At 48.6% G+C, this 16621-nt stretch overlaps 1 protein-coding gene across 2 annotated transcripts in view; it reads left to right on the top strand.

The window, feature by feature from the left end:
* ARID1A (AT-rich interaction domain 1A) overlaps positions 1 to 11081 on the top strand; it is a 69772-nt gene extending 58691 nt beyond the window's left edge. Inside the window, exons 12-20 of one of the 2 annotated variants that reach the window (XM_014784015.2) lie at positions 1353 to 1560; positions 2988 to 3120; positions 3296 to 3468; positions 3824 to 3974; positions 4056 to 4190; positions 4275 to 4371; positions 4826 to 5717; positions 6076 to 6206; positions 8020 to 11081. In XM_014784015.2, coding sequence (XP_014639501.1) covers positions 1353 to 1560; positions 2988 to 3120; positions 3296 to 3468; positions 3824 to 3974; positions 4056 to 4190; positions 4275 to 4371; positions 4826 to 5717; positions 6076 to 6206; positions 8020 to 9750 — 3651 coding nt within the window. In that variant the 3' untranslated portion in view covers positions 9751 to 11081. Of the gene's footprint in view, positions 1 to 1352; positions 1561 to 2987; positions 3121 to 3292; positions 3469 to 3823; positions 3975 to 4055; positions 4191 to 4274; positions 4372 to 4825; positions 5718 to 6075; positions 6207 to 8019 lie in introns of both variants that reach the window. The other variant, XM_087446498.1, reaches the window with a different exon arrangement.
* The last annotated feature ends 5540 nt before the right edge of the window (positions 11082 to 16621 follow it).

Here is a 16621-nt window from a genome sequence, read left to right as displayed (position 1 = left end):
CATGTGGGATCTAAACCCACGAACCCCAGGCCACGAAAGTGGAGCACATGAACTTAACCACTATGCCACCGGACCAGGCCCTAGGAAGCATTTCTGGTCACCTCCCCTCCATCTAGGTTGTCCGTCTCTTTGCTTCCTTATCACTCTTCTCTCTGGTGTCACAGGTCCCAGATCAACAGGTATCACAACATATTGAACTTCTTGTGGATTGAGACTGGAAAGCCAGTGTTCCCAGCCCTTGAGAGACAGGCTTATCACGCGGTGGATGACTAGGCATAAGAGTACATGAAGAGGTCCGGCCCCGTGGCTTAGCGGTTAAGTGCGCGCGCTCCGCTACTGGCGGCCCGGGTTCGGATCCCAGGCGCACACCGAGGCACTGCTTCTCCAGCCATGCTGAGGCTGTGTCCCACTTACAGCAGCTAGAAGGATGTGCGACTATGACATACAACTATCTACTGGGGCTTTGGGGGGAAAAGAAAAAAAAGGAGGAGGATTGGCAATAGATGTCAGCTCAGAGCTGGTCTTTCTCAGCAAAAAAAAGAGGAGGATTAGCATGGATGTTAGCTCAGGGCTGATCTTCCTCACCAAAAAGAAAAAAAAAAAAAGAATACATGAAGAAGCAGACCTGCCTGGCTAGAGCAGAAAGACTAATTGTAGGGATTGGGGAATGGTCTTGGTCAGTATGTCCTGAAGCTGAGGAAAGGAGGGCAGAACTGTAGGCTGGCTGCTGAGAAGGTACAAAAGAAGTCATAGGGCCTGGAGCATCTCCTGGACAATCATGACAGTGACTGGTGAGGGAAAGGGGCTTGTAATTAAATGTCACTGAGATGCAGGGGAACAGTGGCCCAAGAATGTCAAATTTGCAAGGAGCCCCTAAGAAAAAAATCAGATGTGAAAACCCCCAGTTGGACAAAGTCAGTCAGTCAGGGTGACCATTGATATTTGCACACATCCCCATTTTATAAAATGTTAATTTTTATTGGTGCATTTAAAATAGGATTTGGATCTGCTGTTGATTTTTACACGATTTTTCAGCAGTATACTTGTATAAAGCAAAAACCATAACTTCTGAATTCTACTCTCTCTAACAGTGGTGTGAAATTTGCCCTATTTTGAATAAGCACTATCTGATAGTTGCAACCATCTGTGGTAGCCTGCTGAGGGTAGAGGGAAGCCAGCCATGGATTTAACATTTGTTGTGGACTGTCTACCAAGTGGGGTTAACTTTTGTGGTTAGCTGAGAACTGTGATTCCACAAGAGATGAGTACCTGGTAGCCTCATGGGGTTTGGGGCGTGCGGGCAGAAAGACCGGATGGAAGATGTACCCCAACTCTTCTGGTTGGTTGTACAGGTCAACAAGAACAAAAAATGGCGGGAACTTGCAACCAACCTCAATGTCGGCACCTCAAGCAGTGCTGCCAGCTCCTTGAAAAAGCAGTATATCCAGTGTCTCTATGCCTTTGAGTGCAAGATTGAACGGGGAGAAGACCCTCCCCCAGACATCTTTGCAGCTGCTGATTCCAAGAAGTCCCAGCCCAAGATCCAGCCTCCTTCTCCTGGTAAGGAAAAGATCCAGCCTCCCTCTCCTGGTAAGGATTGGGTGAGTGGCGCCACCAAGGCTCACCCTTCAAGAGTCCAGGCTCCTTATTCAGCAGTGCCCGCCACTAGGGATATGTGCTCTGCCCTGCTGTACCACACGGCTTAACAGCTTGGCAGACTAAAGAGCGGGCAGTGGCGACTCCCTTGGGAGGTAGTCTGCAGCAGCCCTTAAGTTTTAATTTTCATTGTGCACCTGGTGTCTTGCCAAATGTTTGTAAACTGGTGCGTGGGAGGGACATCACAGGAGTGGGGAAATCTGACAAATAGCAGTGAGGCAGGGCCATCTGGGAGTTTTGGCCCACTGATGTCAGCACCTTAGAATGCAGTTCAGAGTAGAGCCCTGAATTCCCCCAGGAAGCTGAGATGTGAATGAAGGGGAAGGAGGGGGTGGGGAGGGGATATGAATGGAACTCTCAGATGGGAGTGCCTCTGCCCACCCTCCTTTCTGAGAGGAGGCTGGGGCCTGGGCAAGCGTGGGGAGGGAAGAAGGCCAGGGCTCCTAGAAGGTGGGTGTAAACACATGTGCCCTCATGTTGACCTCTGAGGGTGTAATGAGTGCCTGAGATGACTCATCAGCTGGAGAGGCCTAAGCAGTGGGATATCTGCTGCTGGGAATGGTAACTAATGGAAACATTAATTACTGGTAGTTCTGTGCTCATCAGCTTAGAGGAACATTTGAACCTGATTGGTGACAGTGTACTAGATGCTTGAGAATAGGAGCACATAGGCTCCTAAAGTGCACTGCAGGTTTTGGGGTAAGATGGAACCTTCCTCCCAAGGATTTCAGGGGCTCTGACTGGGAGCTTGTGTACCAGCATTCCAGGGTTTAAAAGGTTAGACAGGGTCCCTGGGGAAGTAAAGAGAAGTAGTCAGGGAAGCTGGCAGAGACTCAAGGAATCAGCAGCATGATGATGGCATCACCACGTCACTGCTGTTCTCCCAATGTGAAACAGCAGCAGCGAGCGATAGAGCCCTCAAATTCCCTTTATTACCTGGCCTTGCAGATCCCCTGCTAAGAAGGGTGATTTAGGCTTAAAGAACCCTAGCTTTTGGGCCGGCCCCATGGCTTAGCGGTTAAGTGAGTGCGCTCCGCTGCTGGTGGCTCAGGTTCGGATCCCGGGCGCGCACCGACGCACCGCTTCTCCGGCCATGCTGAGGCGGCATCCCATGTACAGCAACTAGAAGGATGTGCAGCTATGACATACAACTATCTACTGGGGCTTTGGGTGAAAAAAATAAATAAATAAAATTAAAAAAAAAAAAACCCTAGCTTTAGCCTTGTAACGATCTCTTCCAAAGAGATTCCAGGGCATAGAGATTCCAGGGCATTTGTGTGCTTCTGTGAGAGTTAGACACTTTCCTGCTCACCCCACATCTCTGTCCACAGCGGGATCAGGGTCTATGCAGGGGCCACAGACACCTCAGTCAACCAGCAGTTCCATGGCAGAAGGAGGAGACCTGAAGCCACCAACTCCAGCATCCACACCACATAGTCAGATCCCCCCATTGCCAGGCATGAGGTAAGGTCAGGAGCAGTGGCAGGTGGTTTGGGGCATTCTGGGCAGAAGTGCATGAGCTCCTGTGCAGCCCGGTAGTCCCTGCTCTGCCTGCCCAGCCAGTGACTCCCATGTGCCCTGTGTTATCAGAGGAATTGCTTTATTTGGGGTTTAATTGGCTTTCCTCATTCTGGAGCAGGAGCAATTCAGTCGGGATCCAGGATGCCTTTCCTGATGGAAGTGACCCCACATTCCAGAAGCGGAATTCCATGACTCCAAACCCTGGGTACCAGCCCAGTATGAATACCTCTGACATGATGGGGCGCATGTCCTACGAGCCAAATAAGGATCCTTATGGCAGCATGAGGAAAGGTGACCAATTGCTGTTGGCTTTGTGCCCTTGAGGACAAGGGCCAGGGAAATGGGGGATACCTTGAGAGTGGTTCAGGGTTTTTGTTGAGCCATCTTCTGAAATAAGGCATTTCCGGACCTAACCACCCCTCTTCACCCTACCTCCTTTCTTATCTCCTTCTCCCTTGCTTCATTTTGTCACCCCTTAACAAGTGCATGCTCTTTGCTAGTGGGGGGCTGTTAGATCTCTGTTTTGAACCTGTCAGGAAAACAATAGGAACAAACCCTAGGGCTTGAATCTTTGGGGCAAGTAAGGTGTAGATTGCTAGGCCTGCTGACCTACCAGTTTGCTTATTGCCTTCCTTTCTGCACTCAGCTCCAGGGAGTGATCCCTTCATGTCCTCAGGGCAGGGCCCCAATGGCGGGATGGGGGACCCCTACAGTCGAGCTGCTGGCCCTGGGCTGGGAAATGTGGCGATGGGACCGCGACAGCACTATCCCTATGGAAGTCCTTATGACCGAGTGAGGTAAGCATGGCCCCCGCTCCTGTCCCATCCTAGCACCCTGCAGCTGTAGTGGACTCAATCCACTTCTCCAATTTGGTTTAGGACGGAGCCTGGAATAGGACCTGAGGGAAACATGGGCACTGGAGCCCCACAGCCGAATCTCATGCCTTCCAACCCAGACTCGGGGATGTATTCTCCTAGCCGCTACCCTCCACAGCAGCAGCAGCAGCAGCAACGGTGAGTGAAGCCTGGTCTCACTGCTGCTGTGGCTCGGGCTTTGCCATTTCCCACCCTGATCCTTTGTTTCTCTCCTTCCTGCAGACATGATTCCTATGGCAATCAGTTCTCCACTCAAGGCACCCCTTCTGGCAGCCCCTTCCCCAGCCAGCAGACCACAATGTATCAGCAGCAGCAGCAGGTGAGGAGGGTAGCAGAGTGAACTGACACACAGGTTCCCCTGGAGAGCCACTTAGAGTTGAAAAGTCTAAGCAGCTCACTTTAGATAGTTTGGTGCTCTTCTCCTGACCAAATAGCCAGTTCTGCCTGAAGAGCCAAGCCATCAATCTCTTCCCTTCTCTAGTTATCCAAAAGGGCTAGAAACAAGCCTTATTTTGATTTTAGAACTTTTCTACGTTTTTCTGCTTAGAGCATAGGAAAGCCATAGCAGCATAGAGAATGATTCTTGCTTTCAGAAACAACTTCAAAAGATAATTTGTAAAGGTGATTCCTTTGTTCCCTTGGAGTCTGCATCCTCTCTTCTAGAGGGGCAGAAGTAAGCTCAGCAAGTATCTGGTGTAACCATTTTGGTAGCTGTGGGTCTTGTGTTCCTGAGTGCAGAGTATTAACTTCCCCTCTGCTTGTCCCTGTCTTAGAATTACAAGCGGCCGATGGATGGCACATACGGCCCTCCTGCCAAGCGGCACGAAGGGGAGATGTACAGCGTGCCATACACCACGGGGCAGGGGCAGCCCCAACAACAGCAGTTGCCCCCAGCCCAGCCCCAGCCCACCAGCCAGCAACAAGCTGCCCAGCCTTCCCCTCAGCAAGATGTGTACAACCAGTATGGCAACGCCTATCCTGCCACTGCCGCTGCTGCTACTGAGCGCCGACCAGCAGGTGGTCCCCAGAACCAGTTTCCATTCCAGTTTGGCCGAGACCGTGTCTCTGCACCCCCTGGATCCAATGCCCAGCAGAACATGCCACCGCAAATGATGGGCGGCCCCATACAGGCATCGGCTGAAGTTGCTCAGCAAGGCCCCATGTGGCAGGGGCGTAATGACATGACCTACAATTATGCCAACAGGCAGAGCACGGGCTCTGCCCCCCAGGGCCCTGCCTATCATGGCGTGAACCGAACAGATGAAATGCTGCACACGGATCAGAGGGCCAACCATGAAGGCCCGTGGCCTTCCCATGGCACACGCCAGCCCCCATATGGTCCCTCTGCCCCCGTTCCCCCCATGACAAGGCCCCCTCCATCCAACTACCAGCCCCCACCAAGCATGCAGAATCACATTCCTCAGGTATCCAGCCCCGCTCCCCTGCCCCGGCCAATGGAGAACCGTACCTCTCCTAGCAAGTCTCCATTCCTGCACTCTGGGATGAAGATGCAGAAGGCAGGTCCCCCAGTACCTGCGTCGCACATAGCACCTGCCCCTGTGCAGCCCCCCATGATTCGGCGGGACATCACCTTCCCGCCTGGTTCCGTTGAAGCCACACAGCCTGTGTTGAAGCAGAGGAGGCGGCTCACAATGAAAGACATTGGTAAGGAGACCTCCCTGATTGGGTTGCATAATCTGCCCCTTTCCATCTTGTCCATTGTTCTCTCTCCATCCTGATATTCTGGATAAGGTAAAATCTGGTCCACTGTTGACTAAAATAGAACGAAAGAACTTTGGATAAGGAAGAAGTCAGCTGATTTCAGGCTTTACATAAAGGAATCGCCATGCAGTGATGTCCTAAGAGAGCCTAGAAGCCATGAGGGGCAGATACGTCATCTCCCAGATAGGAACTGCCTCTCACCATGTGTTGTCTTCAGAGTAGAGTGACTGATGGATCAGCCCTGGGGGGGCCTCCAGCCAACCCGGGCTTGGTGGATGGACCACATGGAGGTTTATTTCAGGAACCCCGGAGGCATGGCGGGTAATGATGTCCCTCAAGTCTGGGCTGCTGGCAGAGAGCACGTGGGCATTAGACACCATTAACATCCTGCTGTATGATGACAACAGCATCATGACGTTCAACCTCAGTCAGGTGAGTACAGGTGCCTGGGGAACACTGAAAGATTGGGAGGGCCTGGGATCTTCTTGAAGTAGATGGTGCTAAGTGACACAGGGAACTAAGCCATCCCTGGCCAACTTGGTCTCCTCTCTCTTGCTTGCTCTCTGATATCTTCCATGCCAGTACTTTGATCCCAAGCCACTACTTTGCCACTGGGCCTTTGGCCCAGAATACTGAGAACAATAATAGTTTGTGTAAGGTATCAGGATTGACTTAAAAGGGAATTTGAGAGAAACTTTGATATTGGTAAGAAATGCAGATTCTGTTGATGTCAGTGAGGACACCATATTTTCTAGACTACCAAGAACCTATGGTCTTTATCAGTGAGCAGAGTAGTTTCTTTATTTTTCTCTTTCTTACTTCATCCACTCTGAATAGAAGAGGCTTTGTGATCCCATTTTCCTAAGGTATAGAATGGGAAGTGTAAAGAAGTATTCTTGATTTGGGGGGGCAAGGGGAGGTTTAGTGATGTTCTTGCAGAGGTGATTCTCTAGACCCTCTCTCCACAGGACGTGCACTTGAGAGTTTTCCCAATAGCTGGGAAGAGTTTCTGCTGCACCATCCTACTCTTTATTTTGATCATCCTTAGTACCTGCCAACCCGTCTATCAAGGAGCTGAGGGGTGGGGGGGATTGTTATTAATAGTTTTCATTTATTGTACTTTCACTTTGTGCCAAGTCCTTCATATTTTCTTTCATGTCATCTTCACAGCAGCCTTCTGGGGCAGATGTGGCCGCTTAGAGATGAGTCAATAGGCTCAGAGTCTTATCTTTGCCCAGGTACACACAGCGGTCAGCAGAGTCTTTCTGATTCCAAAGCCTGACTTTATGTCCATTGCATAATATTGCCTCCCGTGAGAAAGAAAAGGAACAAATATTAATTGAGCAATTTCCATATGGCAGGCATTTGACATATTCTATTTAGACCTCAGAACAACTCTGTAAAGTTTAAGAATTTCCATCATTTTCAGTGCAAAAACTACAGCTTAGAGAGTTTAAATCACACAGCTTACTTTCTGGAAAAGCCAGAATTCAAACCTAGATCTTTCTAATTCTAAAGCCCTTATTTTTTCCATTCTGCTATACTGTTCAGCCAGCAGTTAATCTGACTGGAGATTAGTGTTTTCTTCTAGAGGTAAATTGCCTTATGGATCCAAGCTGGAATCTGGGTCTACCTAGCACCAACTTGGACCAATATTTGGAGAACTGAAGCCTCAGCCCACTCATTAGGTTGCATGATTCCTGGAGGTCCAGCCTCCTGAAATGTTGGGGAGCTTGGAGAAGAGAGCAGATAAACATCTGTCCACACTGCATTCCCTCTCTCAGCTCGTGTTGGAAGGGGTCATCCCATCATGCCTAGCCTTGGGCTCTAGTTGGCAGTGGGATATAGAGTATCCAAAGGGGGACAATGGTAATGACCTACCGGTAGGAAACTGGACCTGGTGAAGAAAAGCAGAAATTGGTTGGGAAAGAGGAGGCTAAGAGATGGGTGGCGCTGGTAGAGCCATTGGTCAGTGTTGCCACCCTGCTGGAGGCAGGTTTATATGAAGGTAGGTTGGGCAGAAGGAAGAGTTTTGTGCTGGGCGTAGGAGAGATTAAACGACTCGCTCTGTGGAGAGCCTTTGGGAAAAGAGAAGCTCTGCCTTTCTCAGTGATACGGATGTCGGACCTTGAGGGAAATGGGGAAGATTAGATGGAAGACCTTGGGAGGTCTCTCAAGTCAAGGATTCTCTCTCTTCTTAGCGCACTTTTCGCCCTTAATTTGTTTCCTGTTCTTTCTCTTTTAGCTCCCAGGGTTGCTAGAGCTCCTTGTGGAATATTTCCGACGTTGCCTGATCGAGATCTTTGGCATTTTAAAGGAGTATGAGGTGGGTGACCCAGGACAGAGAACACTACTGGACCCTGGGAGATTCAGCAAGGCGTCTAGTCCAGCCCCCATGGAGGGGGAGGAGGAGGAAGACCTTCTAGGTCCTAAACTAGAGGAGGAAGAAGAAGAGGAAGTAGTTGAAAATGATGAGGAGATGGCCTTTTCAGGCAAGGACAAGGCAGCCTCAGAGAATAGTGAGGAGAAACTGATTAGTAAGTTTGACAAACTTCCAGTAAAGATCGTGCAGAAGAATGACCCGTTTGTGGTGGACTGCTCAGATAAGCTTGGGCGTGTGCAGGAGTTTGACAGTGGCCTGCTACACTGGCGGATTGGTGGGGGGGACACCACTGAGCATATCCAGACCCACTTTGAAAGCAAGACAGAGCTGCTGCCTACCCGGCCTCATGTGCCCTACCCACCAGTCACGCGGAAACATGTCACAGCAGCGGAGGGTACGCCAGGGACAACGGAACAGGAGGGCCCCCCGCCTGATGGCCCTCCAGAAAAACAGATCACAGCCACTATGGATGACATGTTGTCCACCCGGTCTAGCACATTGACCGAGGAGGGAACTAAGAATGCAGAGGCCACCAAGGAGAGCAGCAAGTTTCCATTCGGCATCAGCCCAGCACAGAGCCATCGGAACATCAAGATCCTAGAGGACGAGCCCCACAGTAAAGATGAGACCCCACTGTGTACCCTTCTGGACTGGCAGGATTCCCTTGCCAAACGCTGCGTCTGTGTCTCCAATACCATCCGAAGCCTGTCATTTGTGCCAGGCAACGACTTTGAGATGTCCAAACACCCGGGGCTGCTGCTGATCCTGGGCAAGCTGATCCTTCTACACCACAAGCACCCAGAACGGAAGCAGGCACCACTAACTTATGAGAAGGAGGAGGAGCAGGACCAGGGGGTGAGCTGCAACAAAGTGGAGTGGTGGTGGGACTGCTTGGAGATGCTCCGGGAAAACACCCTGGTCACGCTTGCCAACATCTCGGGGCAGTTGGACCTCTCCCCATACCCCGAGAGCATTTGCCTGCCTGTCTTGGACGGACTCCTACACTGGGCAGTCTGCCCTTCAGCTGAAGCCCAGGACCCCTTCTCCACCCTGGGCCCCAATGCCGTCCTCTCCCCCCAGAGACTGGTCTTGGAAACCCTCAGCAAACTCAGCATCCAGGACAACAATGTGGACCTGATCCTGGCCACGCCCCCCTTTAGCCGCCTGGAGAAGTTGTATAGCACCATGGTGCGCTTCCTCAGTGACCGAAAGAACCCGGTATGCCGGGAGATGGCCGTGGTACTGCTGGCCAACCTGGCGCAGGGCGACAGCCTGGCAGCCCGTGCCATCGCAGTGCAGAAGGGCAGCATCGGCAACCTCCTGGGCTTCCTGGAGGACAGCCTTGCTGCCACACAGTTCCAGCAGAGCCAGGCCAGCCTGCTCCACATGCAGAACCCGCCCTTTGAGCCAACTAGCGTGGACATGATGCGGCGGGCTGCCCGCGCGCTGCTGGCCCTAGCCAAGGTGGACGAGAACCACTCGGAGTTCACGCTGTACGAGTCACGGCTGTTGGACATCTCGGTATCGCCGTTGATGAACTCATTGGTTTCACAAGTCATTTGTGATGTACTGTTTTTGATTGGCCAGTCATGACAGCCGTGGGACACCTCCCTCCCTGTGTGTGTGTGCGTGTGTGGAGAACTTAGAAACTGACTGTTGCCCTTTATTTATGCAAAACCACCTCAGAATCCAGTTTACCCTGTGCTGTCCAGCTTCTCCCTCGGGGAAAAAGTCTCTCCTATTTCTCTCTCCTCCCCTCCCCTCCCCTGCCACCTTTCTGTTCCTTGTCCTCACCATACCCCCTCAGGACCCTATTTGAAAAGACAAAGCTCTGCCTACGTAGAAGACTTTTTTATTTTAACCAAAGTTACTGTCGTTTACAGTGAGTTTGGGGAAAAAAAATAAAAATGGCTTTCCCGGTCCTTGCATCAACGGGATGCCACATTTCATAACTGTTTTTAATGGTAAAAAAAAAAAAAGGAAAAAAATACAAAAAAAAAACCTCTGAAGGACAAAAAGGTGACTGCTGAACTGTGTGTGGTTTATTGTTGTACATTCACAATCTTGCAGGAGCCGAGAAGTTCGCAGTTGTGGACAGACCCTGTTCACTGGAGAGGCCTGTGCAGTAGAGTGTAGACCTTTTCATGTACTGTACTGTACACCTGATACTGTAAACATACTGTAATAATAATGTCTCACATGGAAACAAGAGAAAACGCTGGGTCAGCAGCAAGCTGTAGTTTTTAAAAATGTTTTTAGTTAAACGTTGAGGAGAAAAAAAAAAGGCTTTTCCCCCAAAGTATCATGTGTGAACCTACAACACCCTGACCTCTCTCTCTCCTCCTTGATTGTATGAATAACCCTGAGATCACCTCTTAGAACTGGTTTTAACCTTTAGCTGCAGCGGTGGCGCTGCCACGTGTGTATATATATGATGTTGTACATTGCACATACCCTCAGATCCCCACAGTTTGGTCCCCCTCCCAGCTACCCCTTTATAGTATGACGAGTTAACAAGTTGGTGACCTGCACAAAGCGAGACACAGCTATTTAATCTCTTGCCAGACATCGCCCCTCTTGGTGCGATGCTGTACAGGTCTCTGTAAAAAGTCCTTGCTGTCTCAGCAGCCAATCAACTTATAGTTTATTTTTTTCTGGGTTTTTGTTTTGTTTTGTTTTCTTTCTAATCGAGGTGTGAAAAAGTTCTAGGTTCAGTTGAAGTTCCTGATGAAGAAACACAATTGAGATTTTTTCAGTGATAAAATCTGCATATTTGTATTTCAAACAATGTAGCTAAAACTTGATGTAAATTCCTCCTTTTTTCCTTTTTTGGCTTAATGAATATCATTTATTCAGTATGAAATCTTTATACTATATGTTCCACGTGTTAAGAATAAATGTACATTAAATCTTGGTAAGACGTTTGTGAGGCTTTTTATTGTTTTCAAACGGTTTAAAAGCTTGACCTTTTGGGGGTAGGGAGCTCGTCCTGTTTTTGCAAATCTCCCTTGGTGTGCTCTCTCCCCTAAGTGGTAGCATCTTGGACCTTGTCATTTCTGCGCCATGTTCCTCTTTACATTCAACAGCATGTGTCTAAATTTAAGAAAGTTCTGAGATGATTTCACCTGTAAGAGGAAGTTCTAGGCATAAAAAGCATGTTAGCCTCTTGAAATACAGTGGGTTTAAATGACCAAGGAAATTGAATACTCTAGAAAAAACTTTTGGAAATAATTGGCAAAAGGAGGATCTCTGTTTTCTTAGAAATTGTTAACAATGAGATAACCATTTATCTGGAGGCAGCTTCCCACTTAACTATTTATTTTTCCAGACTCCCTTTCTCTCCTGATTCCAGATTAGAGCATTTAGCTGCCTTCTTGACATCTCTGCTTGGAAATTTAATTTGAACACTCCCAATCTAAAATGCCCTGTCTTCCTCCAGAAATTTGCTTCTCTCATGGTTTTCTCAGTAAATGGCAACTCCATCACTTGGCAAAAAAAATCCTCAAGGGGCCTGCCCTGTGGTGTAGTGGTTAAGTTCGGCGGCCCGGGTTCGCAGGTTCGGATCCTGAGTGCAGACACACACCACTCATCGAGCCATGCTGTGGTGCCACCCACATACAAAATAGAGGAAGATTGGCAACAGATGTTAGCTCAGGGCCAATCTTCCTCACCGGAAAAAAAAAAAAAATCCTCGAATCCTTTCCACATCCAGTCTGTTAGCACTGCAAAAACTAATCCTCAGTCCAGCTACTACCACTGTAGTTCAAGACACTAGCATATCTTTCTTGAATTCTTGAAATATCCTCCAAACAGGCCCTCTGCTTCTGCTTTGCCTGGTTGAACCTATTCTCAACTTAGCAACAAGAATGTTCCCTTTAAAACCTAAGTTAGATCAAAATCCTTCAGTGCTTCTTACTCTTAGTAAGTAAAAGTCCAGATTATGGATTTGTAATGACCTACGAGGCCCTCAGTTGGTACCTCTCTGGTCCCTTCTTGTCTCTTCCCTATCGCTCCCTCCACGATACAGGGCTGTTTCCATGTTGGGGCCTTTGCACTTCCTGTTCCCTTTGTCCAGAATACTCTGACCAGGTAACCGCATGGCTCAAGTCCTCATCTCCTTCAGGTTTTTGCTCAAATATCAGTGAATCTTGCCCTGGTCACCTTATTTAAAATAGCAGTCTGCTTCCCTGCCTTATTTCCCTTTGCCTTATTTTTCTTGCTAGCACTTGTTACCATCTGACCTATTGTATACTGTACTTAGCTGTCATCTTTGACTGGAATATAAGCTGAGGGCAGGGGGCGTTATTTTGTTCACTGCTACATTCCTGTCCACAGCATAGGCTGGCACATAGTAGCCACTTAATAAGTAGTTGTTGAATGAAATCATAGATGTTGGCCAGATGCAGTTACTTTTATAAGGCTAATGTTGGGTGGAATATATCGCTTCTCTGTTCATCTCCTTCTATGGGAAATAATGGAGAAACCAGAAACAGTAACAGAAAATGCTATTATCGTGGACACTTAGAAGTGAAAATTGACAGGGGCCAGCCCGGTGGCGTAGTGGTTAAGTCCACGTGCTCCGCTTCGGCAGCCCAGGGTTCACAGGTTCAGATCCCAGGTGTGGACCTATGCACTGCTTATCAAGCCATGCTGTGGCAGGCATCCCACATATAAAGTAGAGGAAGATGGGCACGGATTTTAGCCCAGGGCCAATCTTCCCCAACAAAAAGAGGAGGATTGGCAACAGATGTTAGCTCAGGGCTAATCTTCCTCACCAAAAAAAAAAACGGGGGGGGGGGACTTGAAACAATAGCTTTCTATTGAGTACCTACTTGTGTACCAGATGTAGTAGGTCAAATAATCCTGCAACAGTCCTGTGCCTGTGAGGTCAGTATTCTGGCTCCCAATTTACAGTTGGGGAAAGTGGCTTGTGTGAGCTCACACACCAAGCAAGGTCCTGACTCCAAGGCCCATGCTCTTCCTAATACACCTCATTGCACCTCTTTCCTGGGTCGAAGGACAACCAGGAGTAACTGGATCCAGCTGTGGAGCTCAGCAGGCAAGATTTGTTTTTGTTGTATTTAGCATGGTAAAATTGTCCCAAGAATTTCAATCAAGTGTTCATCAAACTAAATGTGGTTGCTAATATTTGGGTAAGGACGGGAATGAATAATTAGTATTTCTCAGAGAGGGGGAAATAAAGACAATTGGCTAAACTTTGTCAACCAAGAGGCCTTCCTAGGATTCTTCTGGAAAAAACTAAATGGGAAGGTTTTCATATCTATATTTTGGTGAGCAATATTGCTAATGGCTCTTTTTGCTCCGGGCCTCATGAACTCCACTTTCTAGTCTAGAAAATGCATTTCTGGGCTGTGTGTGGACCATTACCTAGGAGTTTGGTTTCCTGGGTTCCTTTCATCTGCTCTCCTGCAATGCAGGGGGAGCCTAGCCTGGTCTCCAGTTTCTGACTGGAGTTACCACAGGTCCAAGAGAACTGCGAGCCACTGAGCTGTGAGTAATTTGCTTTTGAGAAGTAAATAGAACCTCGCCAGTAGAGAACCCAGGGGTGTGGCCAGCAGTTCTTTTCCCAGGCTCCTCCTTCCCCACCCCCCAAATGACCTTAACCTTCTTTCAAAGCTGGAGAGCAGCCAAGTCTGGCCTAAACAATACTCTCAGCCTCATTGGCTCTTCTGCCATGCAGCCACTGCCACCCCCACTGGCTAAGGCCCTTCCCACTAGGCCTCTCAGTAGGGTCAAGGTTTTCTAACTACTGAAAGGCAAACATCGAAGCAAGGGTGAAAAATATCTAACGTCCATGGCCTTTAAAGGATCAGTGTTTGGCTCCTGCAATTGGGAGGCAGGGTAGGGTCTTTGTCCTGGGGTGGATGGGCATCTTCAAGTGATATGACAGAGGCCAAAAAGGATACTTTTGGTAAATGTCCAAGATCTGATTGGTGCCACCCCAGGTTTCAGGATGGATGTAAATGTCACCTAACATCCTTGGAAACTGCCAGTGAGGGCCCTTTTCAGAGCAAAAAGAAGTAGCATAAAGTTCTGGTAAGGCACAACTACCTGTCATCACAAGCGTTAGCCCTACCTGCTAACAGTTGGCAGTGACAGAGGCCTGCGTGGTCACTTTTATTCCATAATGGCATGGCCTCAAAGCCAACATCCCAGGGCAGAATTGGCTACTCCATCATTCCCATAAGTTTGGGGCCATGGAAAGTTTAGTGTCAGGAAACTGAGCTACTGAGAATAGATACACTGGGCTGTTCCTCTGCCCAGCCAAGGGCCAACACCATCTCCAGATGTGGCGGCATGAGCAAGAAAAGGCAACTACAGAGAGCAATGAGTTGTCAGGTTGCTCTAGGGAGGAGAGTGCTCCATGAGAGCTACCAAACTTCCTTCTCCACATCTTCAGTGGGAAAATCACTCACTCCCCTTTTTGTTCAGGGAGTTATAACAGCCCTCTTTATTGAGCACTTCATGCCAACCACTGTAAAATCCATGAGGTAAATATCATCATCATCTCCATGAGAACAAGGACTGTGTCTGTTTTGCTCAGTGTTGCATCCTCATCCCTTGTCACATAGTAGGCACTTCTATTTTGTTGAATAAATGAAACAGGTAAGATATGCATTTACTGGAGGAAAGAGTAGGTAGGAGCTGTTAACACTTGGTGTACCCTATGTAGGATTCTTGGCATAGCCCATAAAAACTCTTAGTGGAAAAAAGGAAGAGAGGGAAAGAGATAAACCTGAGAAAGATTAAAATAGTGTGGAGTGGAAGAAAAAAGTAGCCTGAGAGGCTGGAAACCTGAATTCAAGTCCCACCTCTGCCACTAGCTGTGTAGCTTTAGGCCAGTTACTTCCCCTTTCTGAGCCTTAGTTCCCTCATCCATAAAATATAGGTATCAGGTTAAACAAATTGATTTATTCACCAGATCTTTATTGAGTACACACAATGTGCAAAGCACTGTTTTTTTGTTTGTTTTGTTTTTTATAATTCTATTTATTTATTTTTCCCACAAAGCCCCAGTAGATAGTTGTATGTCATAGCTGCACATCCTTCTAGTTGCTGTATGTGGGATGCGGCCTCAGCATGGCTGAAGAAGCGGTGCGTCGGCGCGCGCCCGGGGATCCGAACCCCGGCCGCCAGCAGTAGAGCGTGCGCACTTAACCGCTAAGCCACAGGGCCGGTCCAAAGCACTGTTTTTTGTTTTTTTGTGTGTGAGGAAGATCAGCCCTGAGCTAACATCTGATGCCAATCCTCTTTTTTGCTGAAGAAGATTGGTCCTGGGCTAACATCCGTGCCCATCTTCCCCTACTTTATATGGGACACCGCCACAGCATGGCTTGATAAGTGGTGCATCCGTGCGCACCCAGGATCCAAACTGGTGAACCCCAGGCTGCCAAAGCGAAGCGCGCGCACTTTGTTGCGCCACCAGGCCGACCCCCAAAGCATTGTTTTAAGTGCTAGTAATACTTAAGTGAACAAGGCCTCTGCTCTCATAAGAGCTTACATTCCATAAGAAGAAAACAGACACTAAAATGAGTCAAATTCACGGACAGGACAGCCAGGTAGTGACAAGGATATCCCACAGTGATGGGATAGTACAAGGTGGTGGTTGTGGCTAGGTAGCCAGGGAGAGGCTCTCTGAGGAGGTAACATTTCAGCTGAGATTCCAGTGTAGCGTAGTGAGCTGGCCAAAGTGTGGTCTAGCAGTGAAGTGTTTCAAGAAGAGGAAACAGCAAGGCTGAACCAGACAAGTTCAAGCAACAGAAATGCTGTAACTTGCTGACATTCTAGGATCCTAGAAACAGTGATGCATTGCTTGCACTGTTTAGGACAGGGATTTGTATTATGAAATTGTTTCTTGGTAGTGTGGGATATTTGCTTCTTAATGGAAGTGGCTAGGTGGTATAGAGTCTTTCTGGAGCCCTGGGACACAGCTCTGTATCCCTGGCTCTTCCACAGCGCTGGTCGCTCAGCTGCTCCCTGTGTAGACGCAGGCTCCATTTCAACTGCAGACTTGAAAAGCAGACCGGAGCGAGCTGACTCCTCCACTACTTACTCACAGCCTTGGGGGCCCAGAACCCCCTCCCATCCCACCTAGTGGTCTTCCATTCTGACAAGCCAGGGCTTTGAGCGCACAAGATTCAGCTTCCTTGTTTTCCTGTTGGAGCAGGAGCCAGAAAATGAAACAGGAAACAGAGCGGAAGGGGGGGGGGGGTAGCAGAGAAAGAAAGGAAGGAGAAATTGCAGGAAAGTAGAGCTGAGGATCTGGACAAAGTTCTACCTCTGAAGGGTGACAGTTGAACTTTTAGAAAACATTCTGACTTGTCACAAGAGACCCTTTGTGACAAATAGACTTTTTGAGGGAATTTGGTGTAGACAGAGGGAACCTTAAGAATGCATGTCTTTTTCCCTTGTGAATTCACAAAAGAAGGACAGTTCATTTCTC

This window comes from Ceratotherium simum, chromosome 22, assembly GCF_057802395.1.
Source record: "Ceratotherium simum simum isolate JZ-2026a chromosome 22, ASM5780239v1, whole genome shotgun sequence".
Taxonomy (NCBI): domain Eukaryota; kingdom Metazoa; phylum Chordata; class Mammalia; order Perissodactyla; family Rhinocerotidae; genus Ceratotherium; species Ceratotherium simum.
The sequence above is the reverse complement of the archived record's forward strand: the minus strand, read 5'-3'. Positions and strand labels throughout refer to the sequence as shown.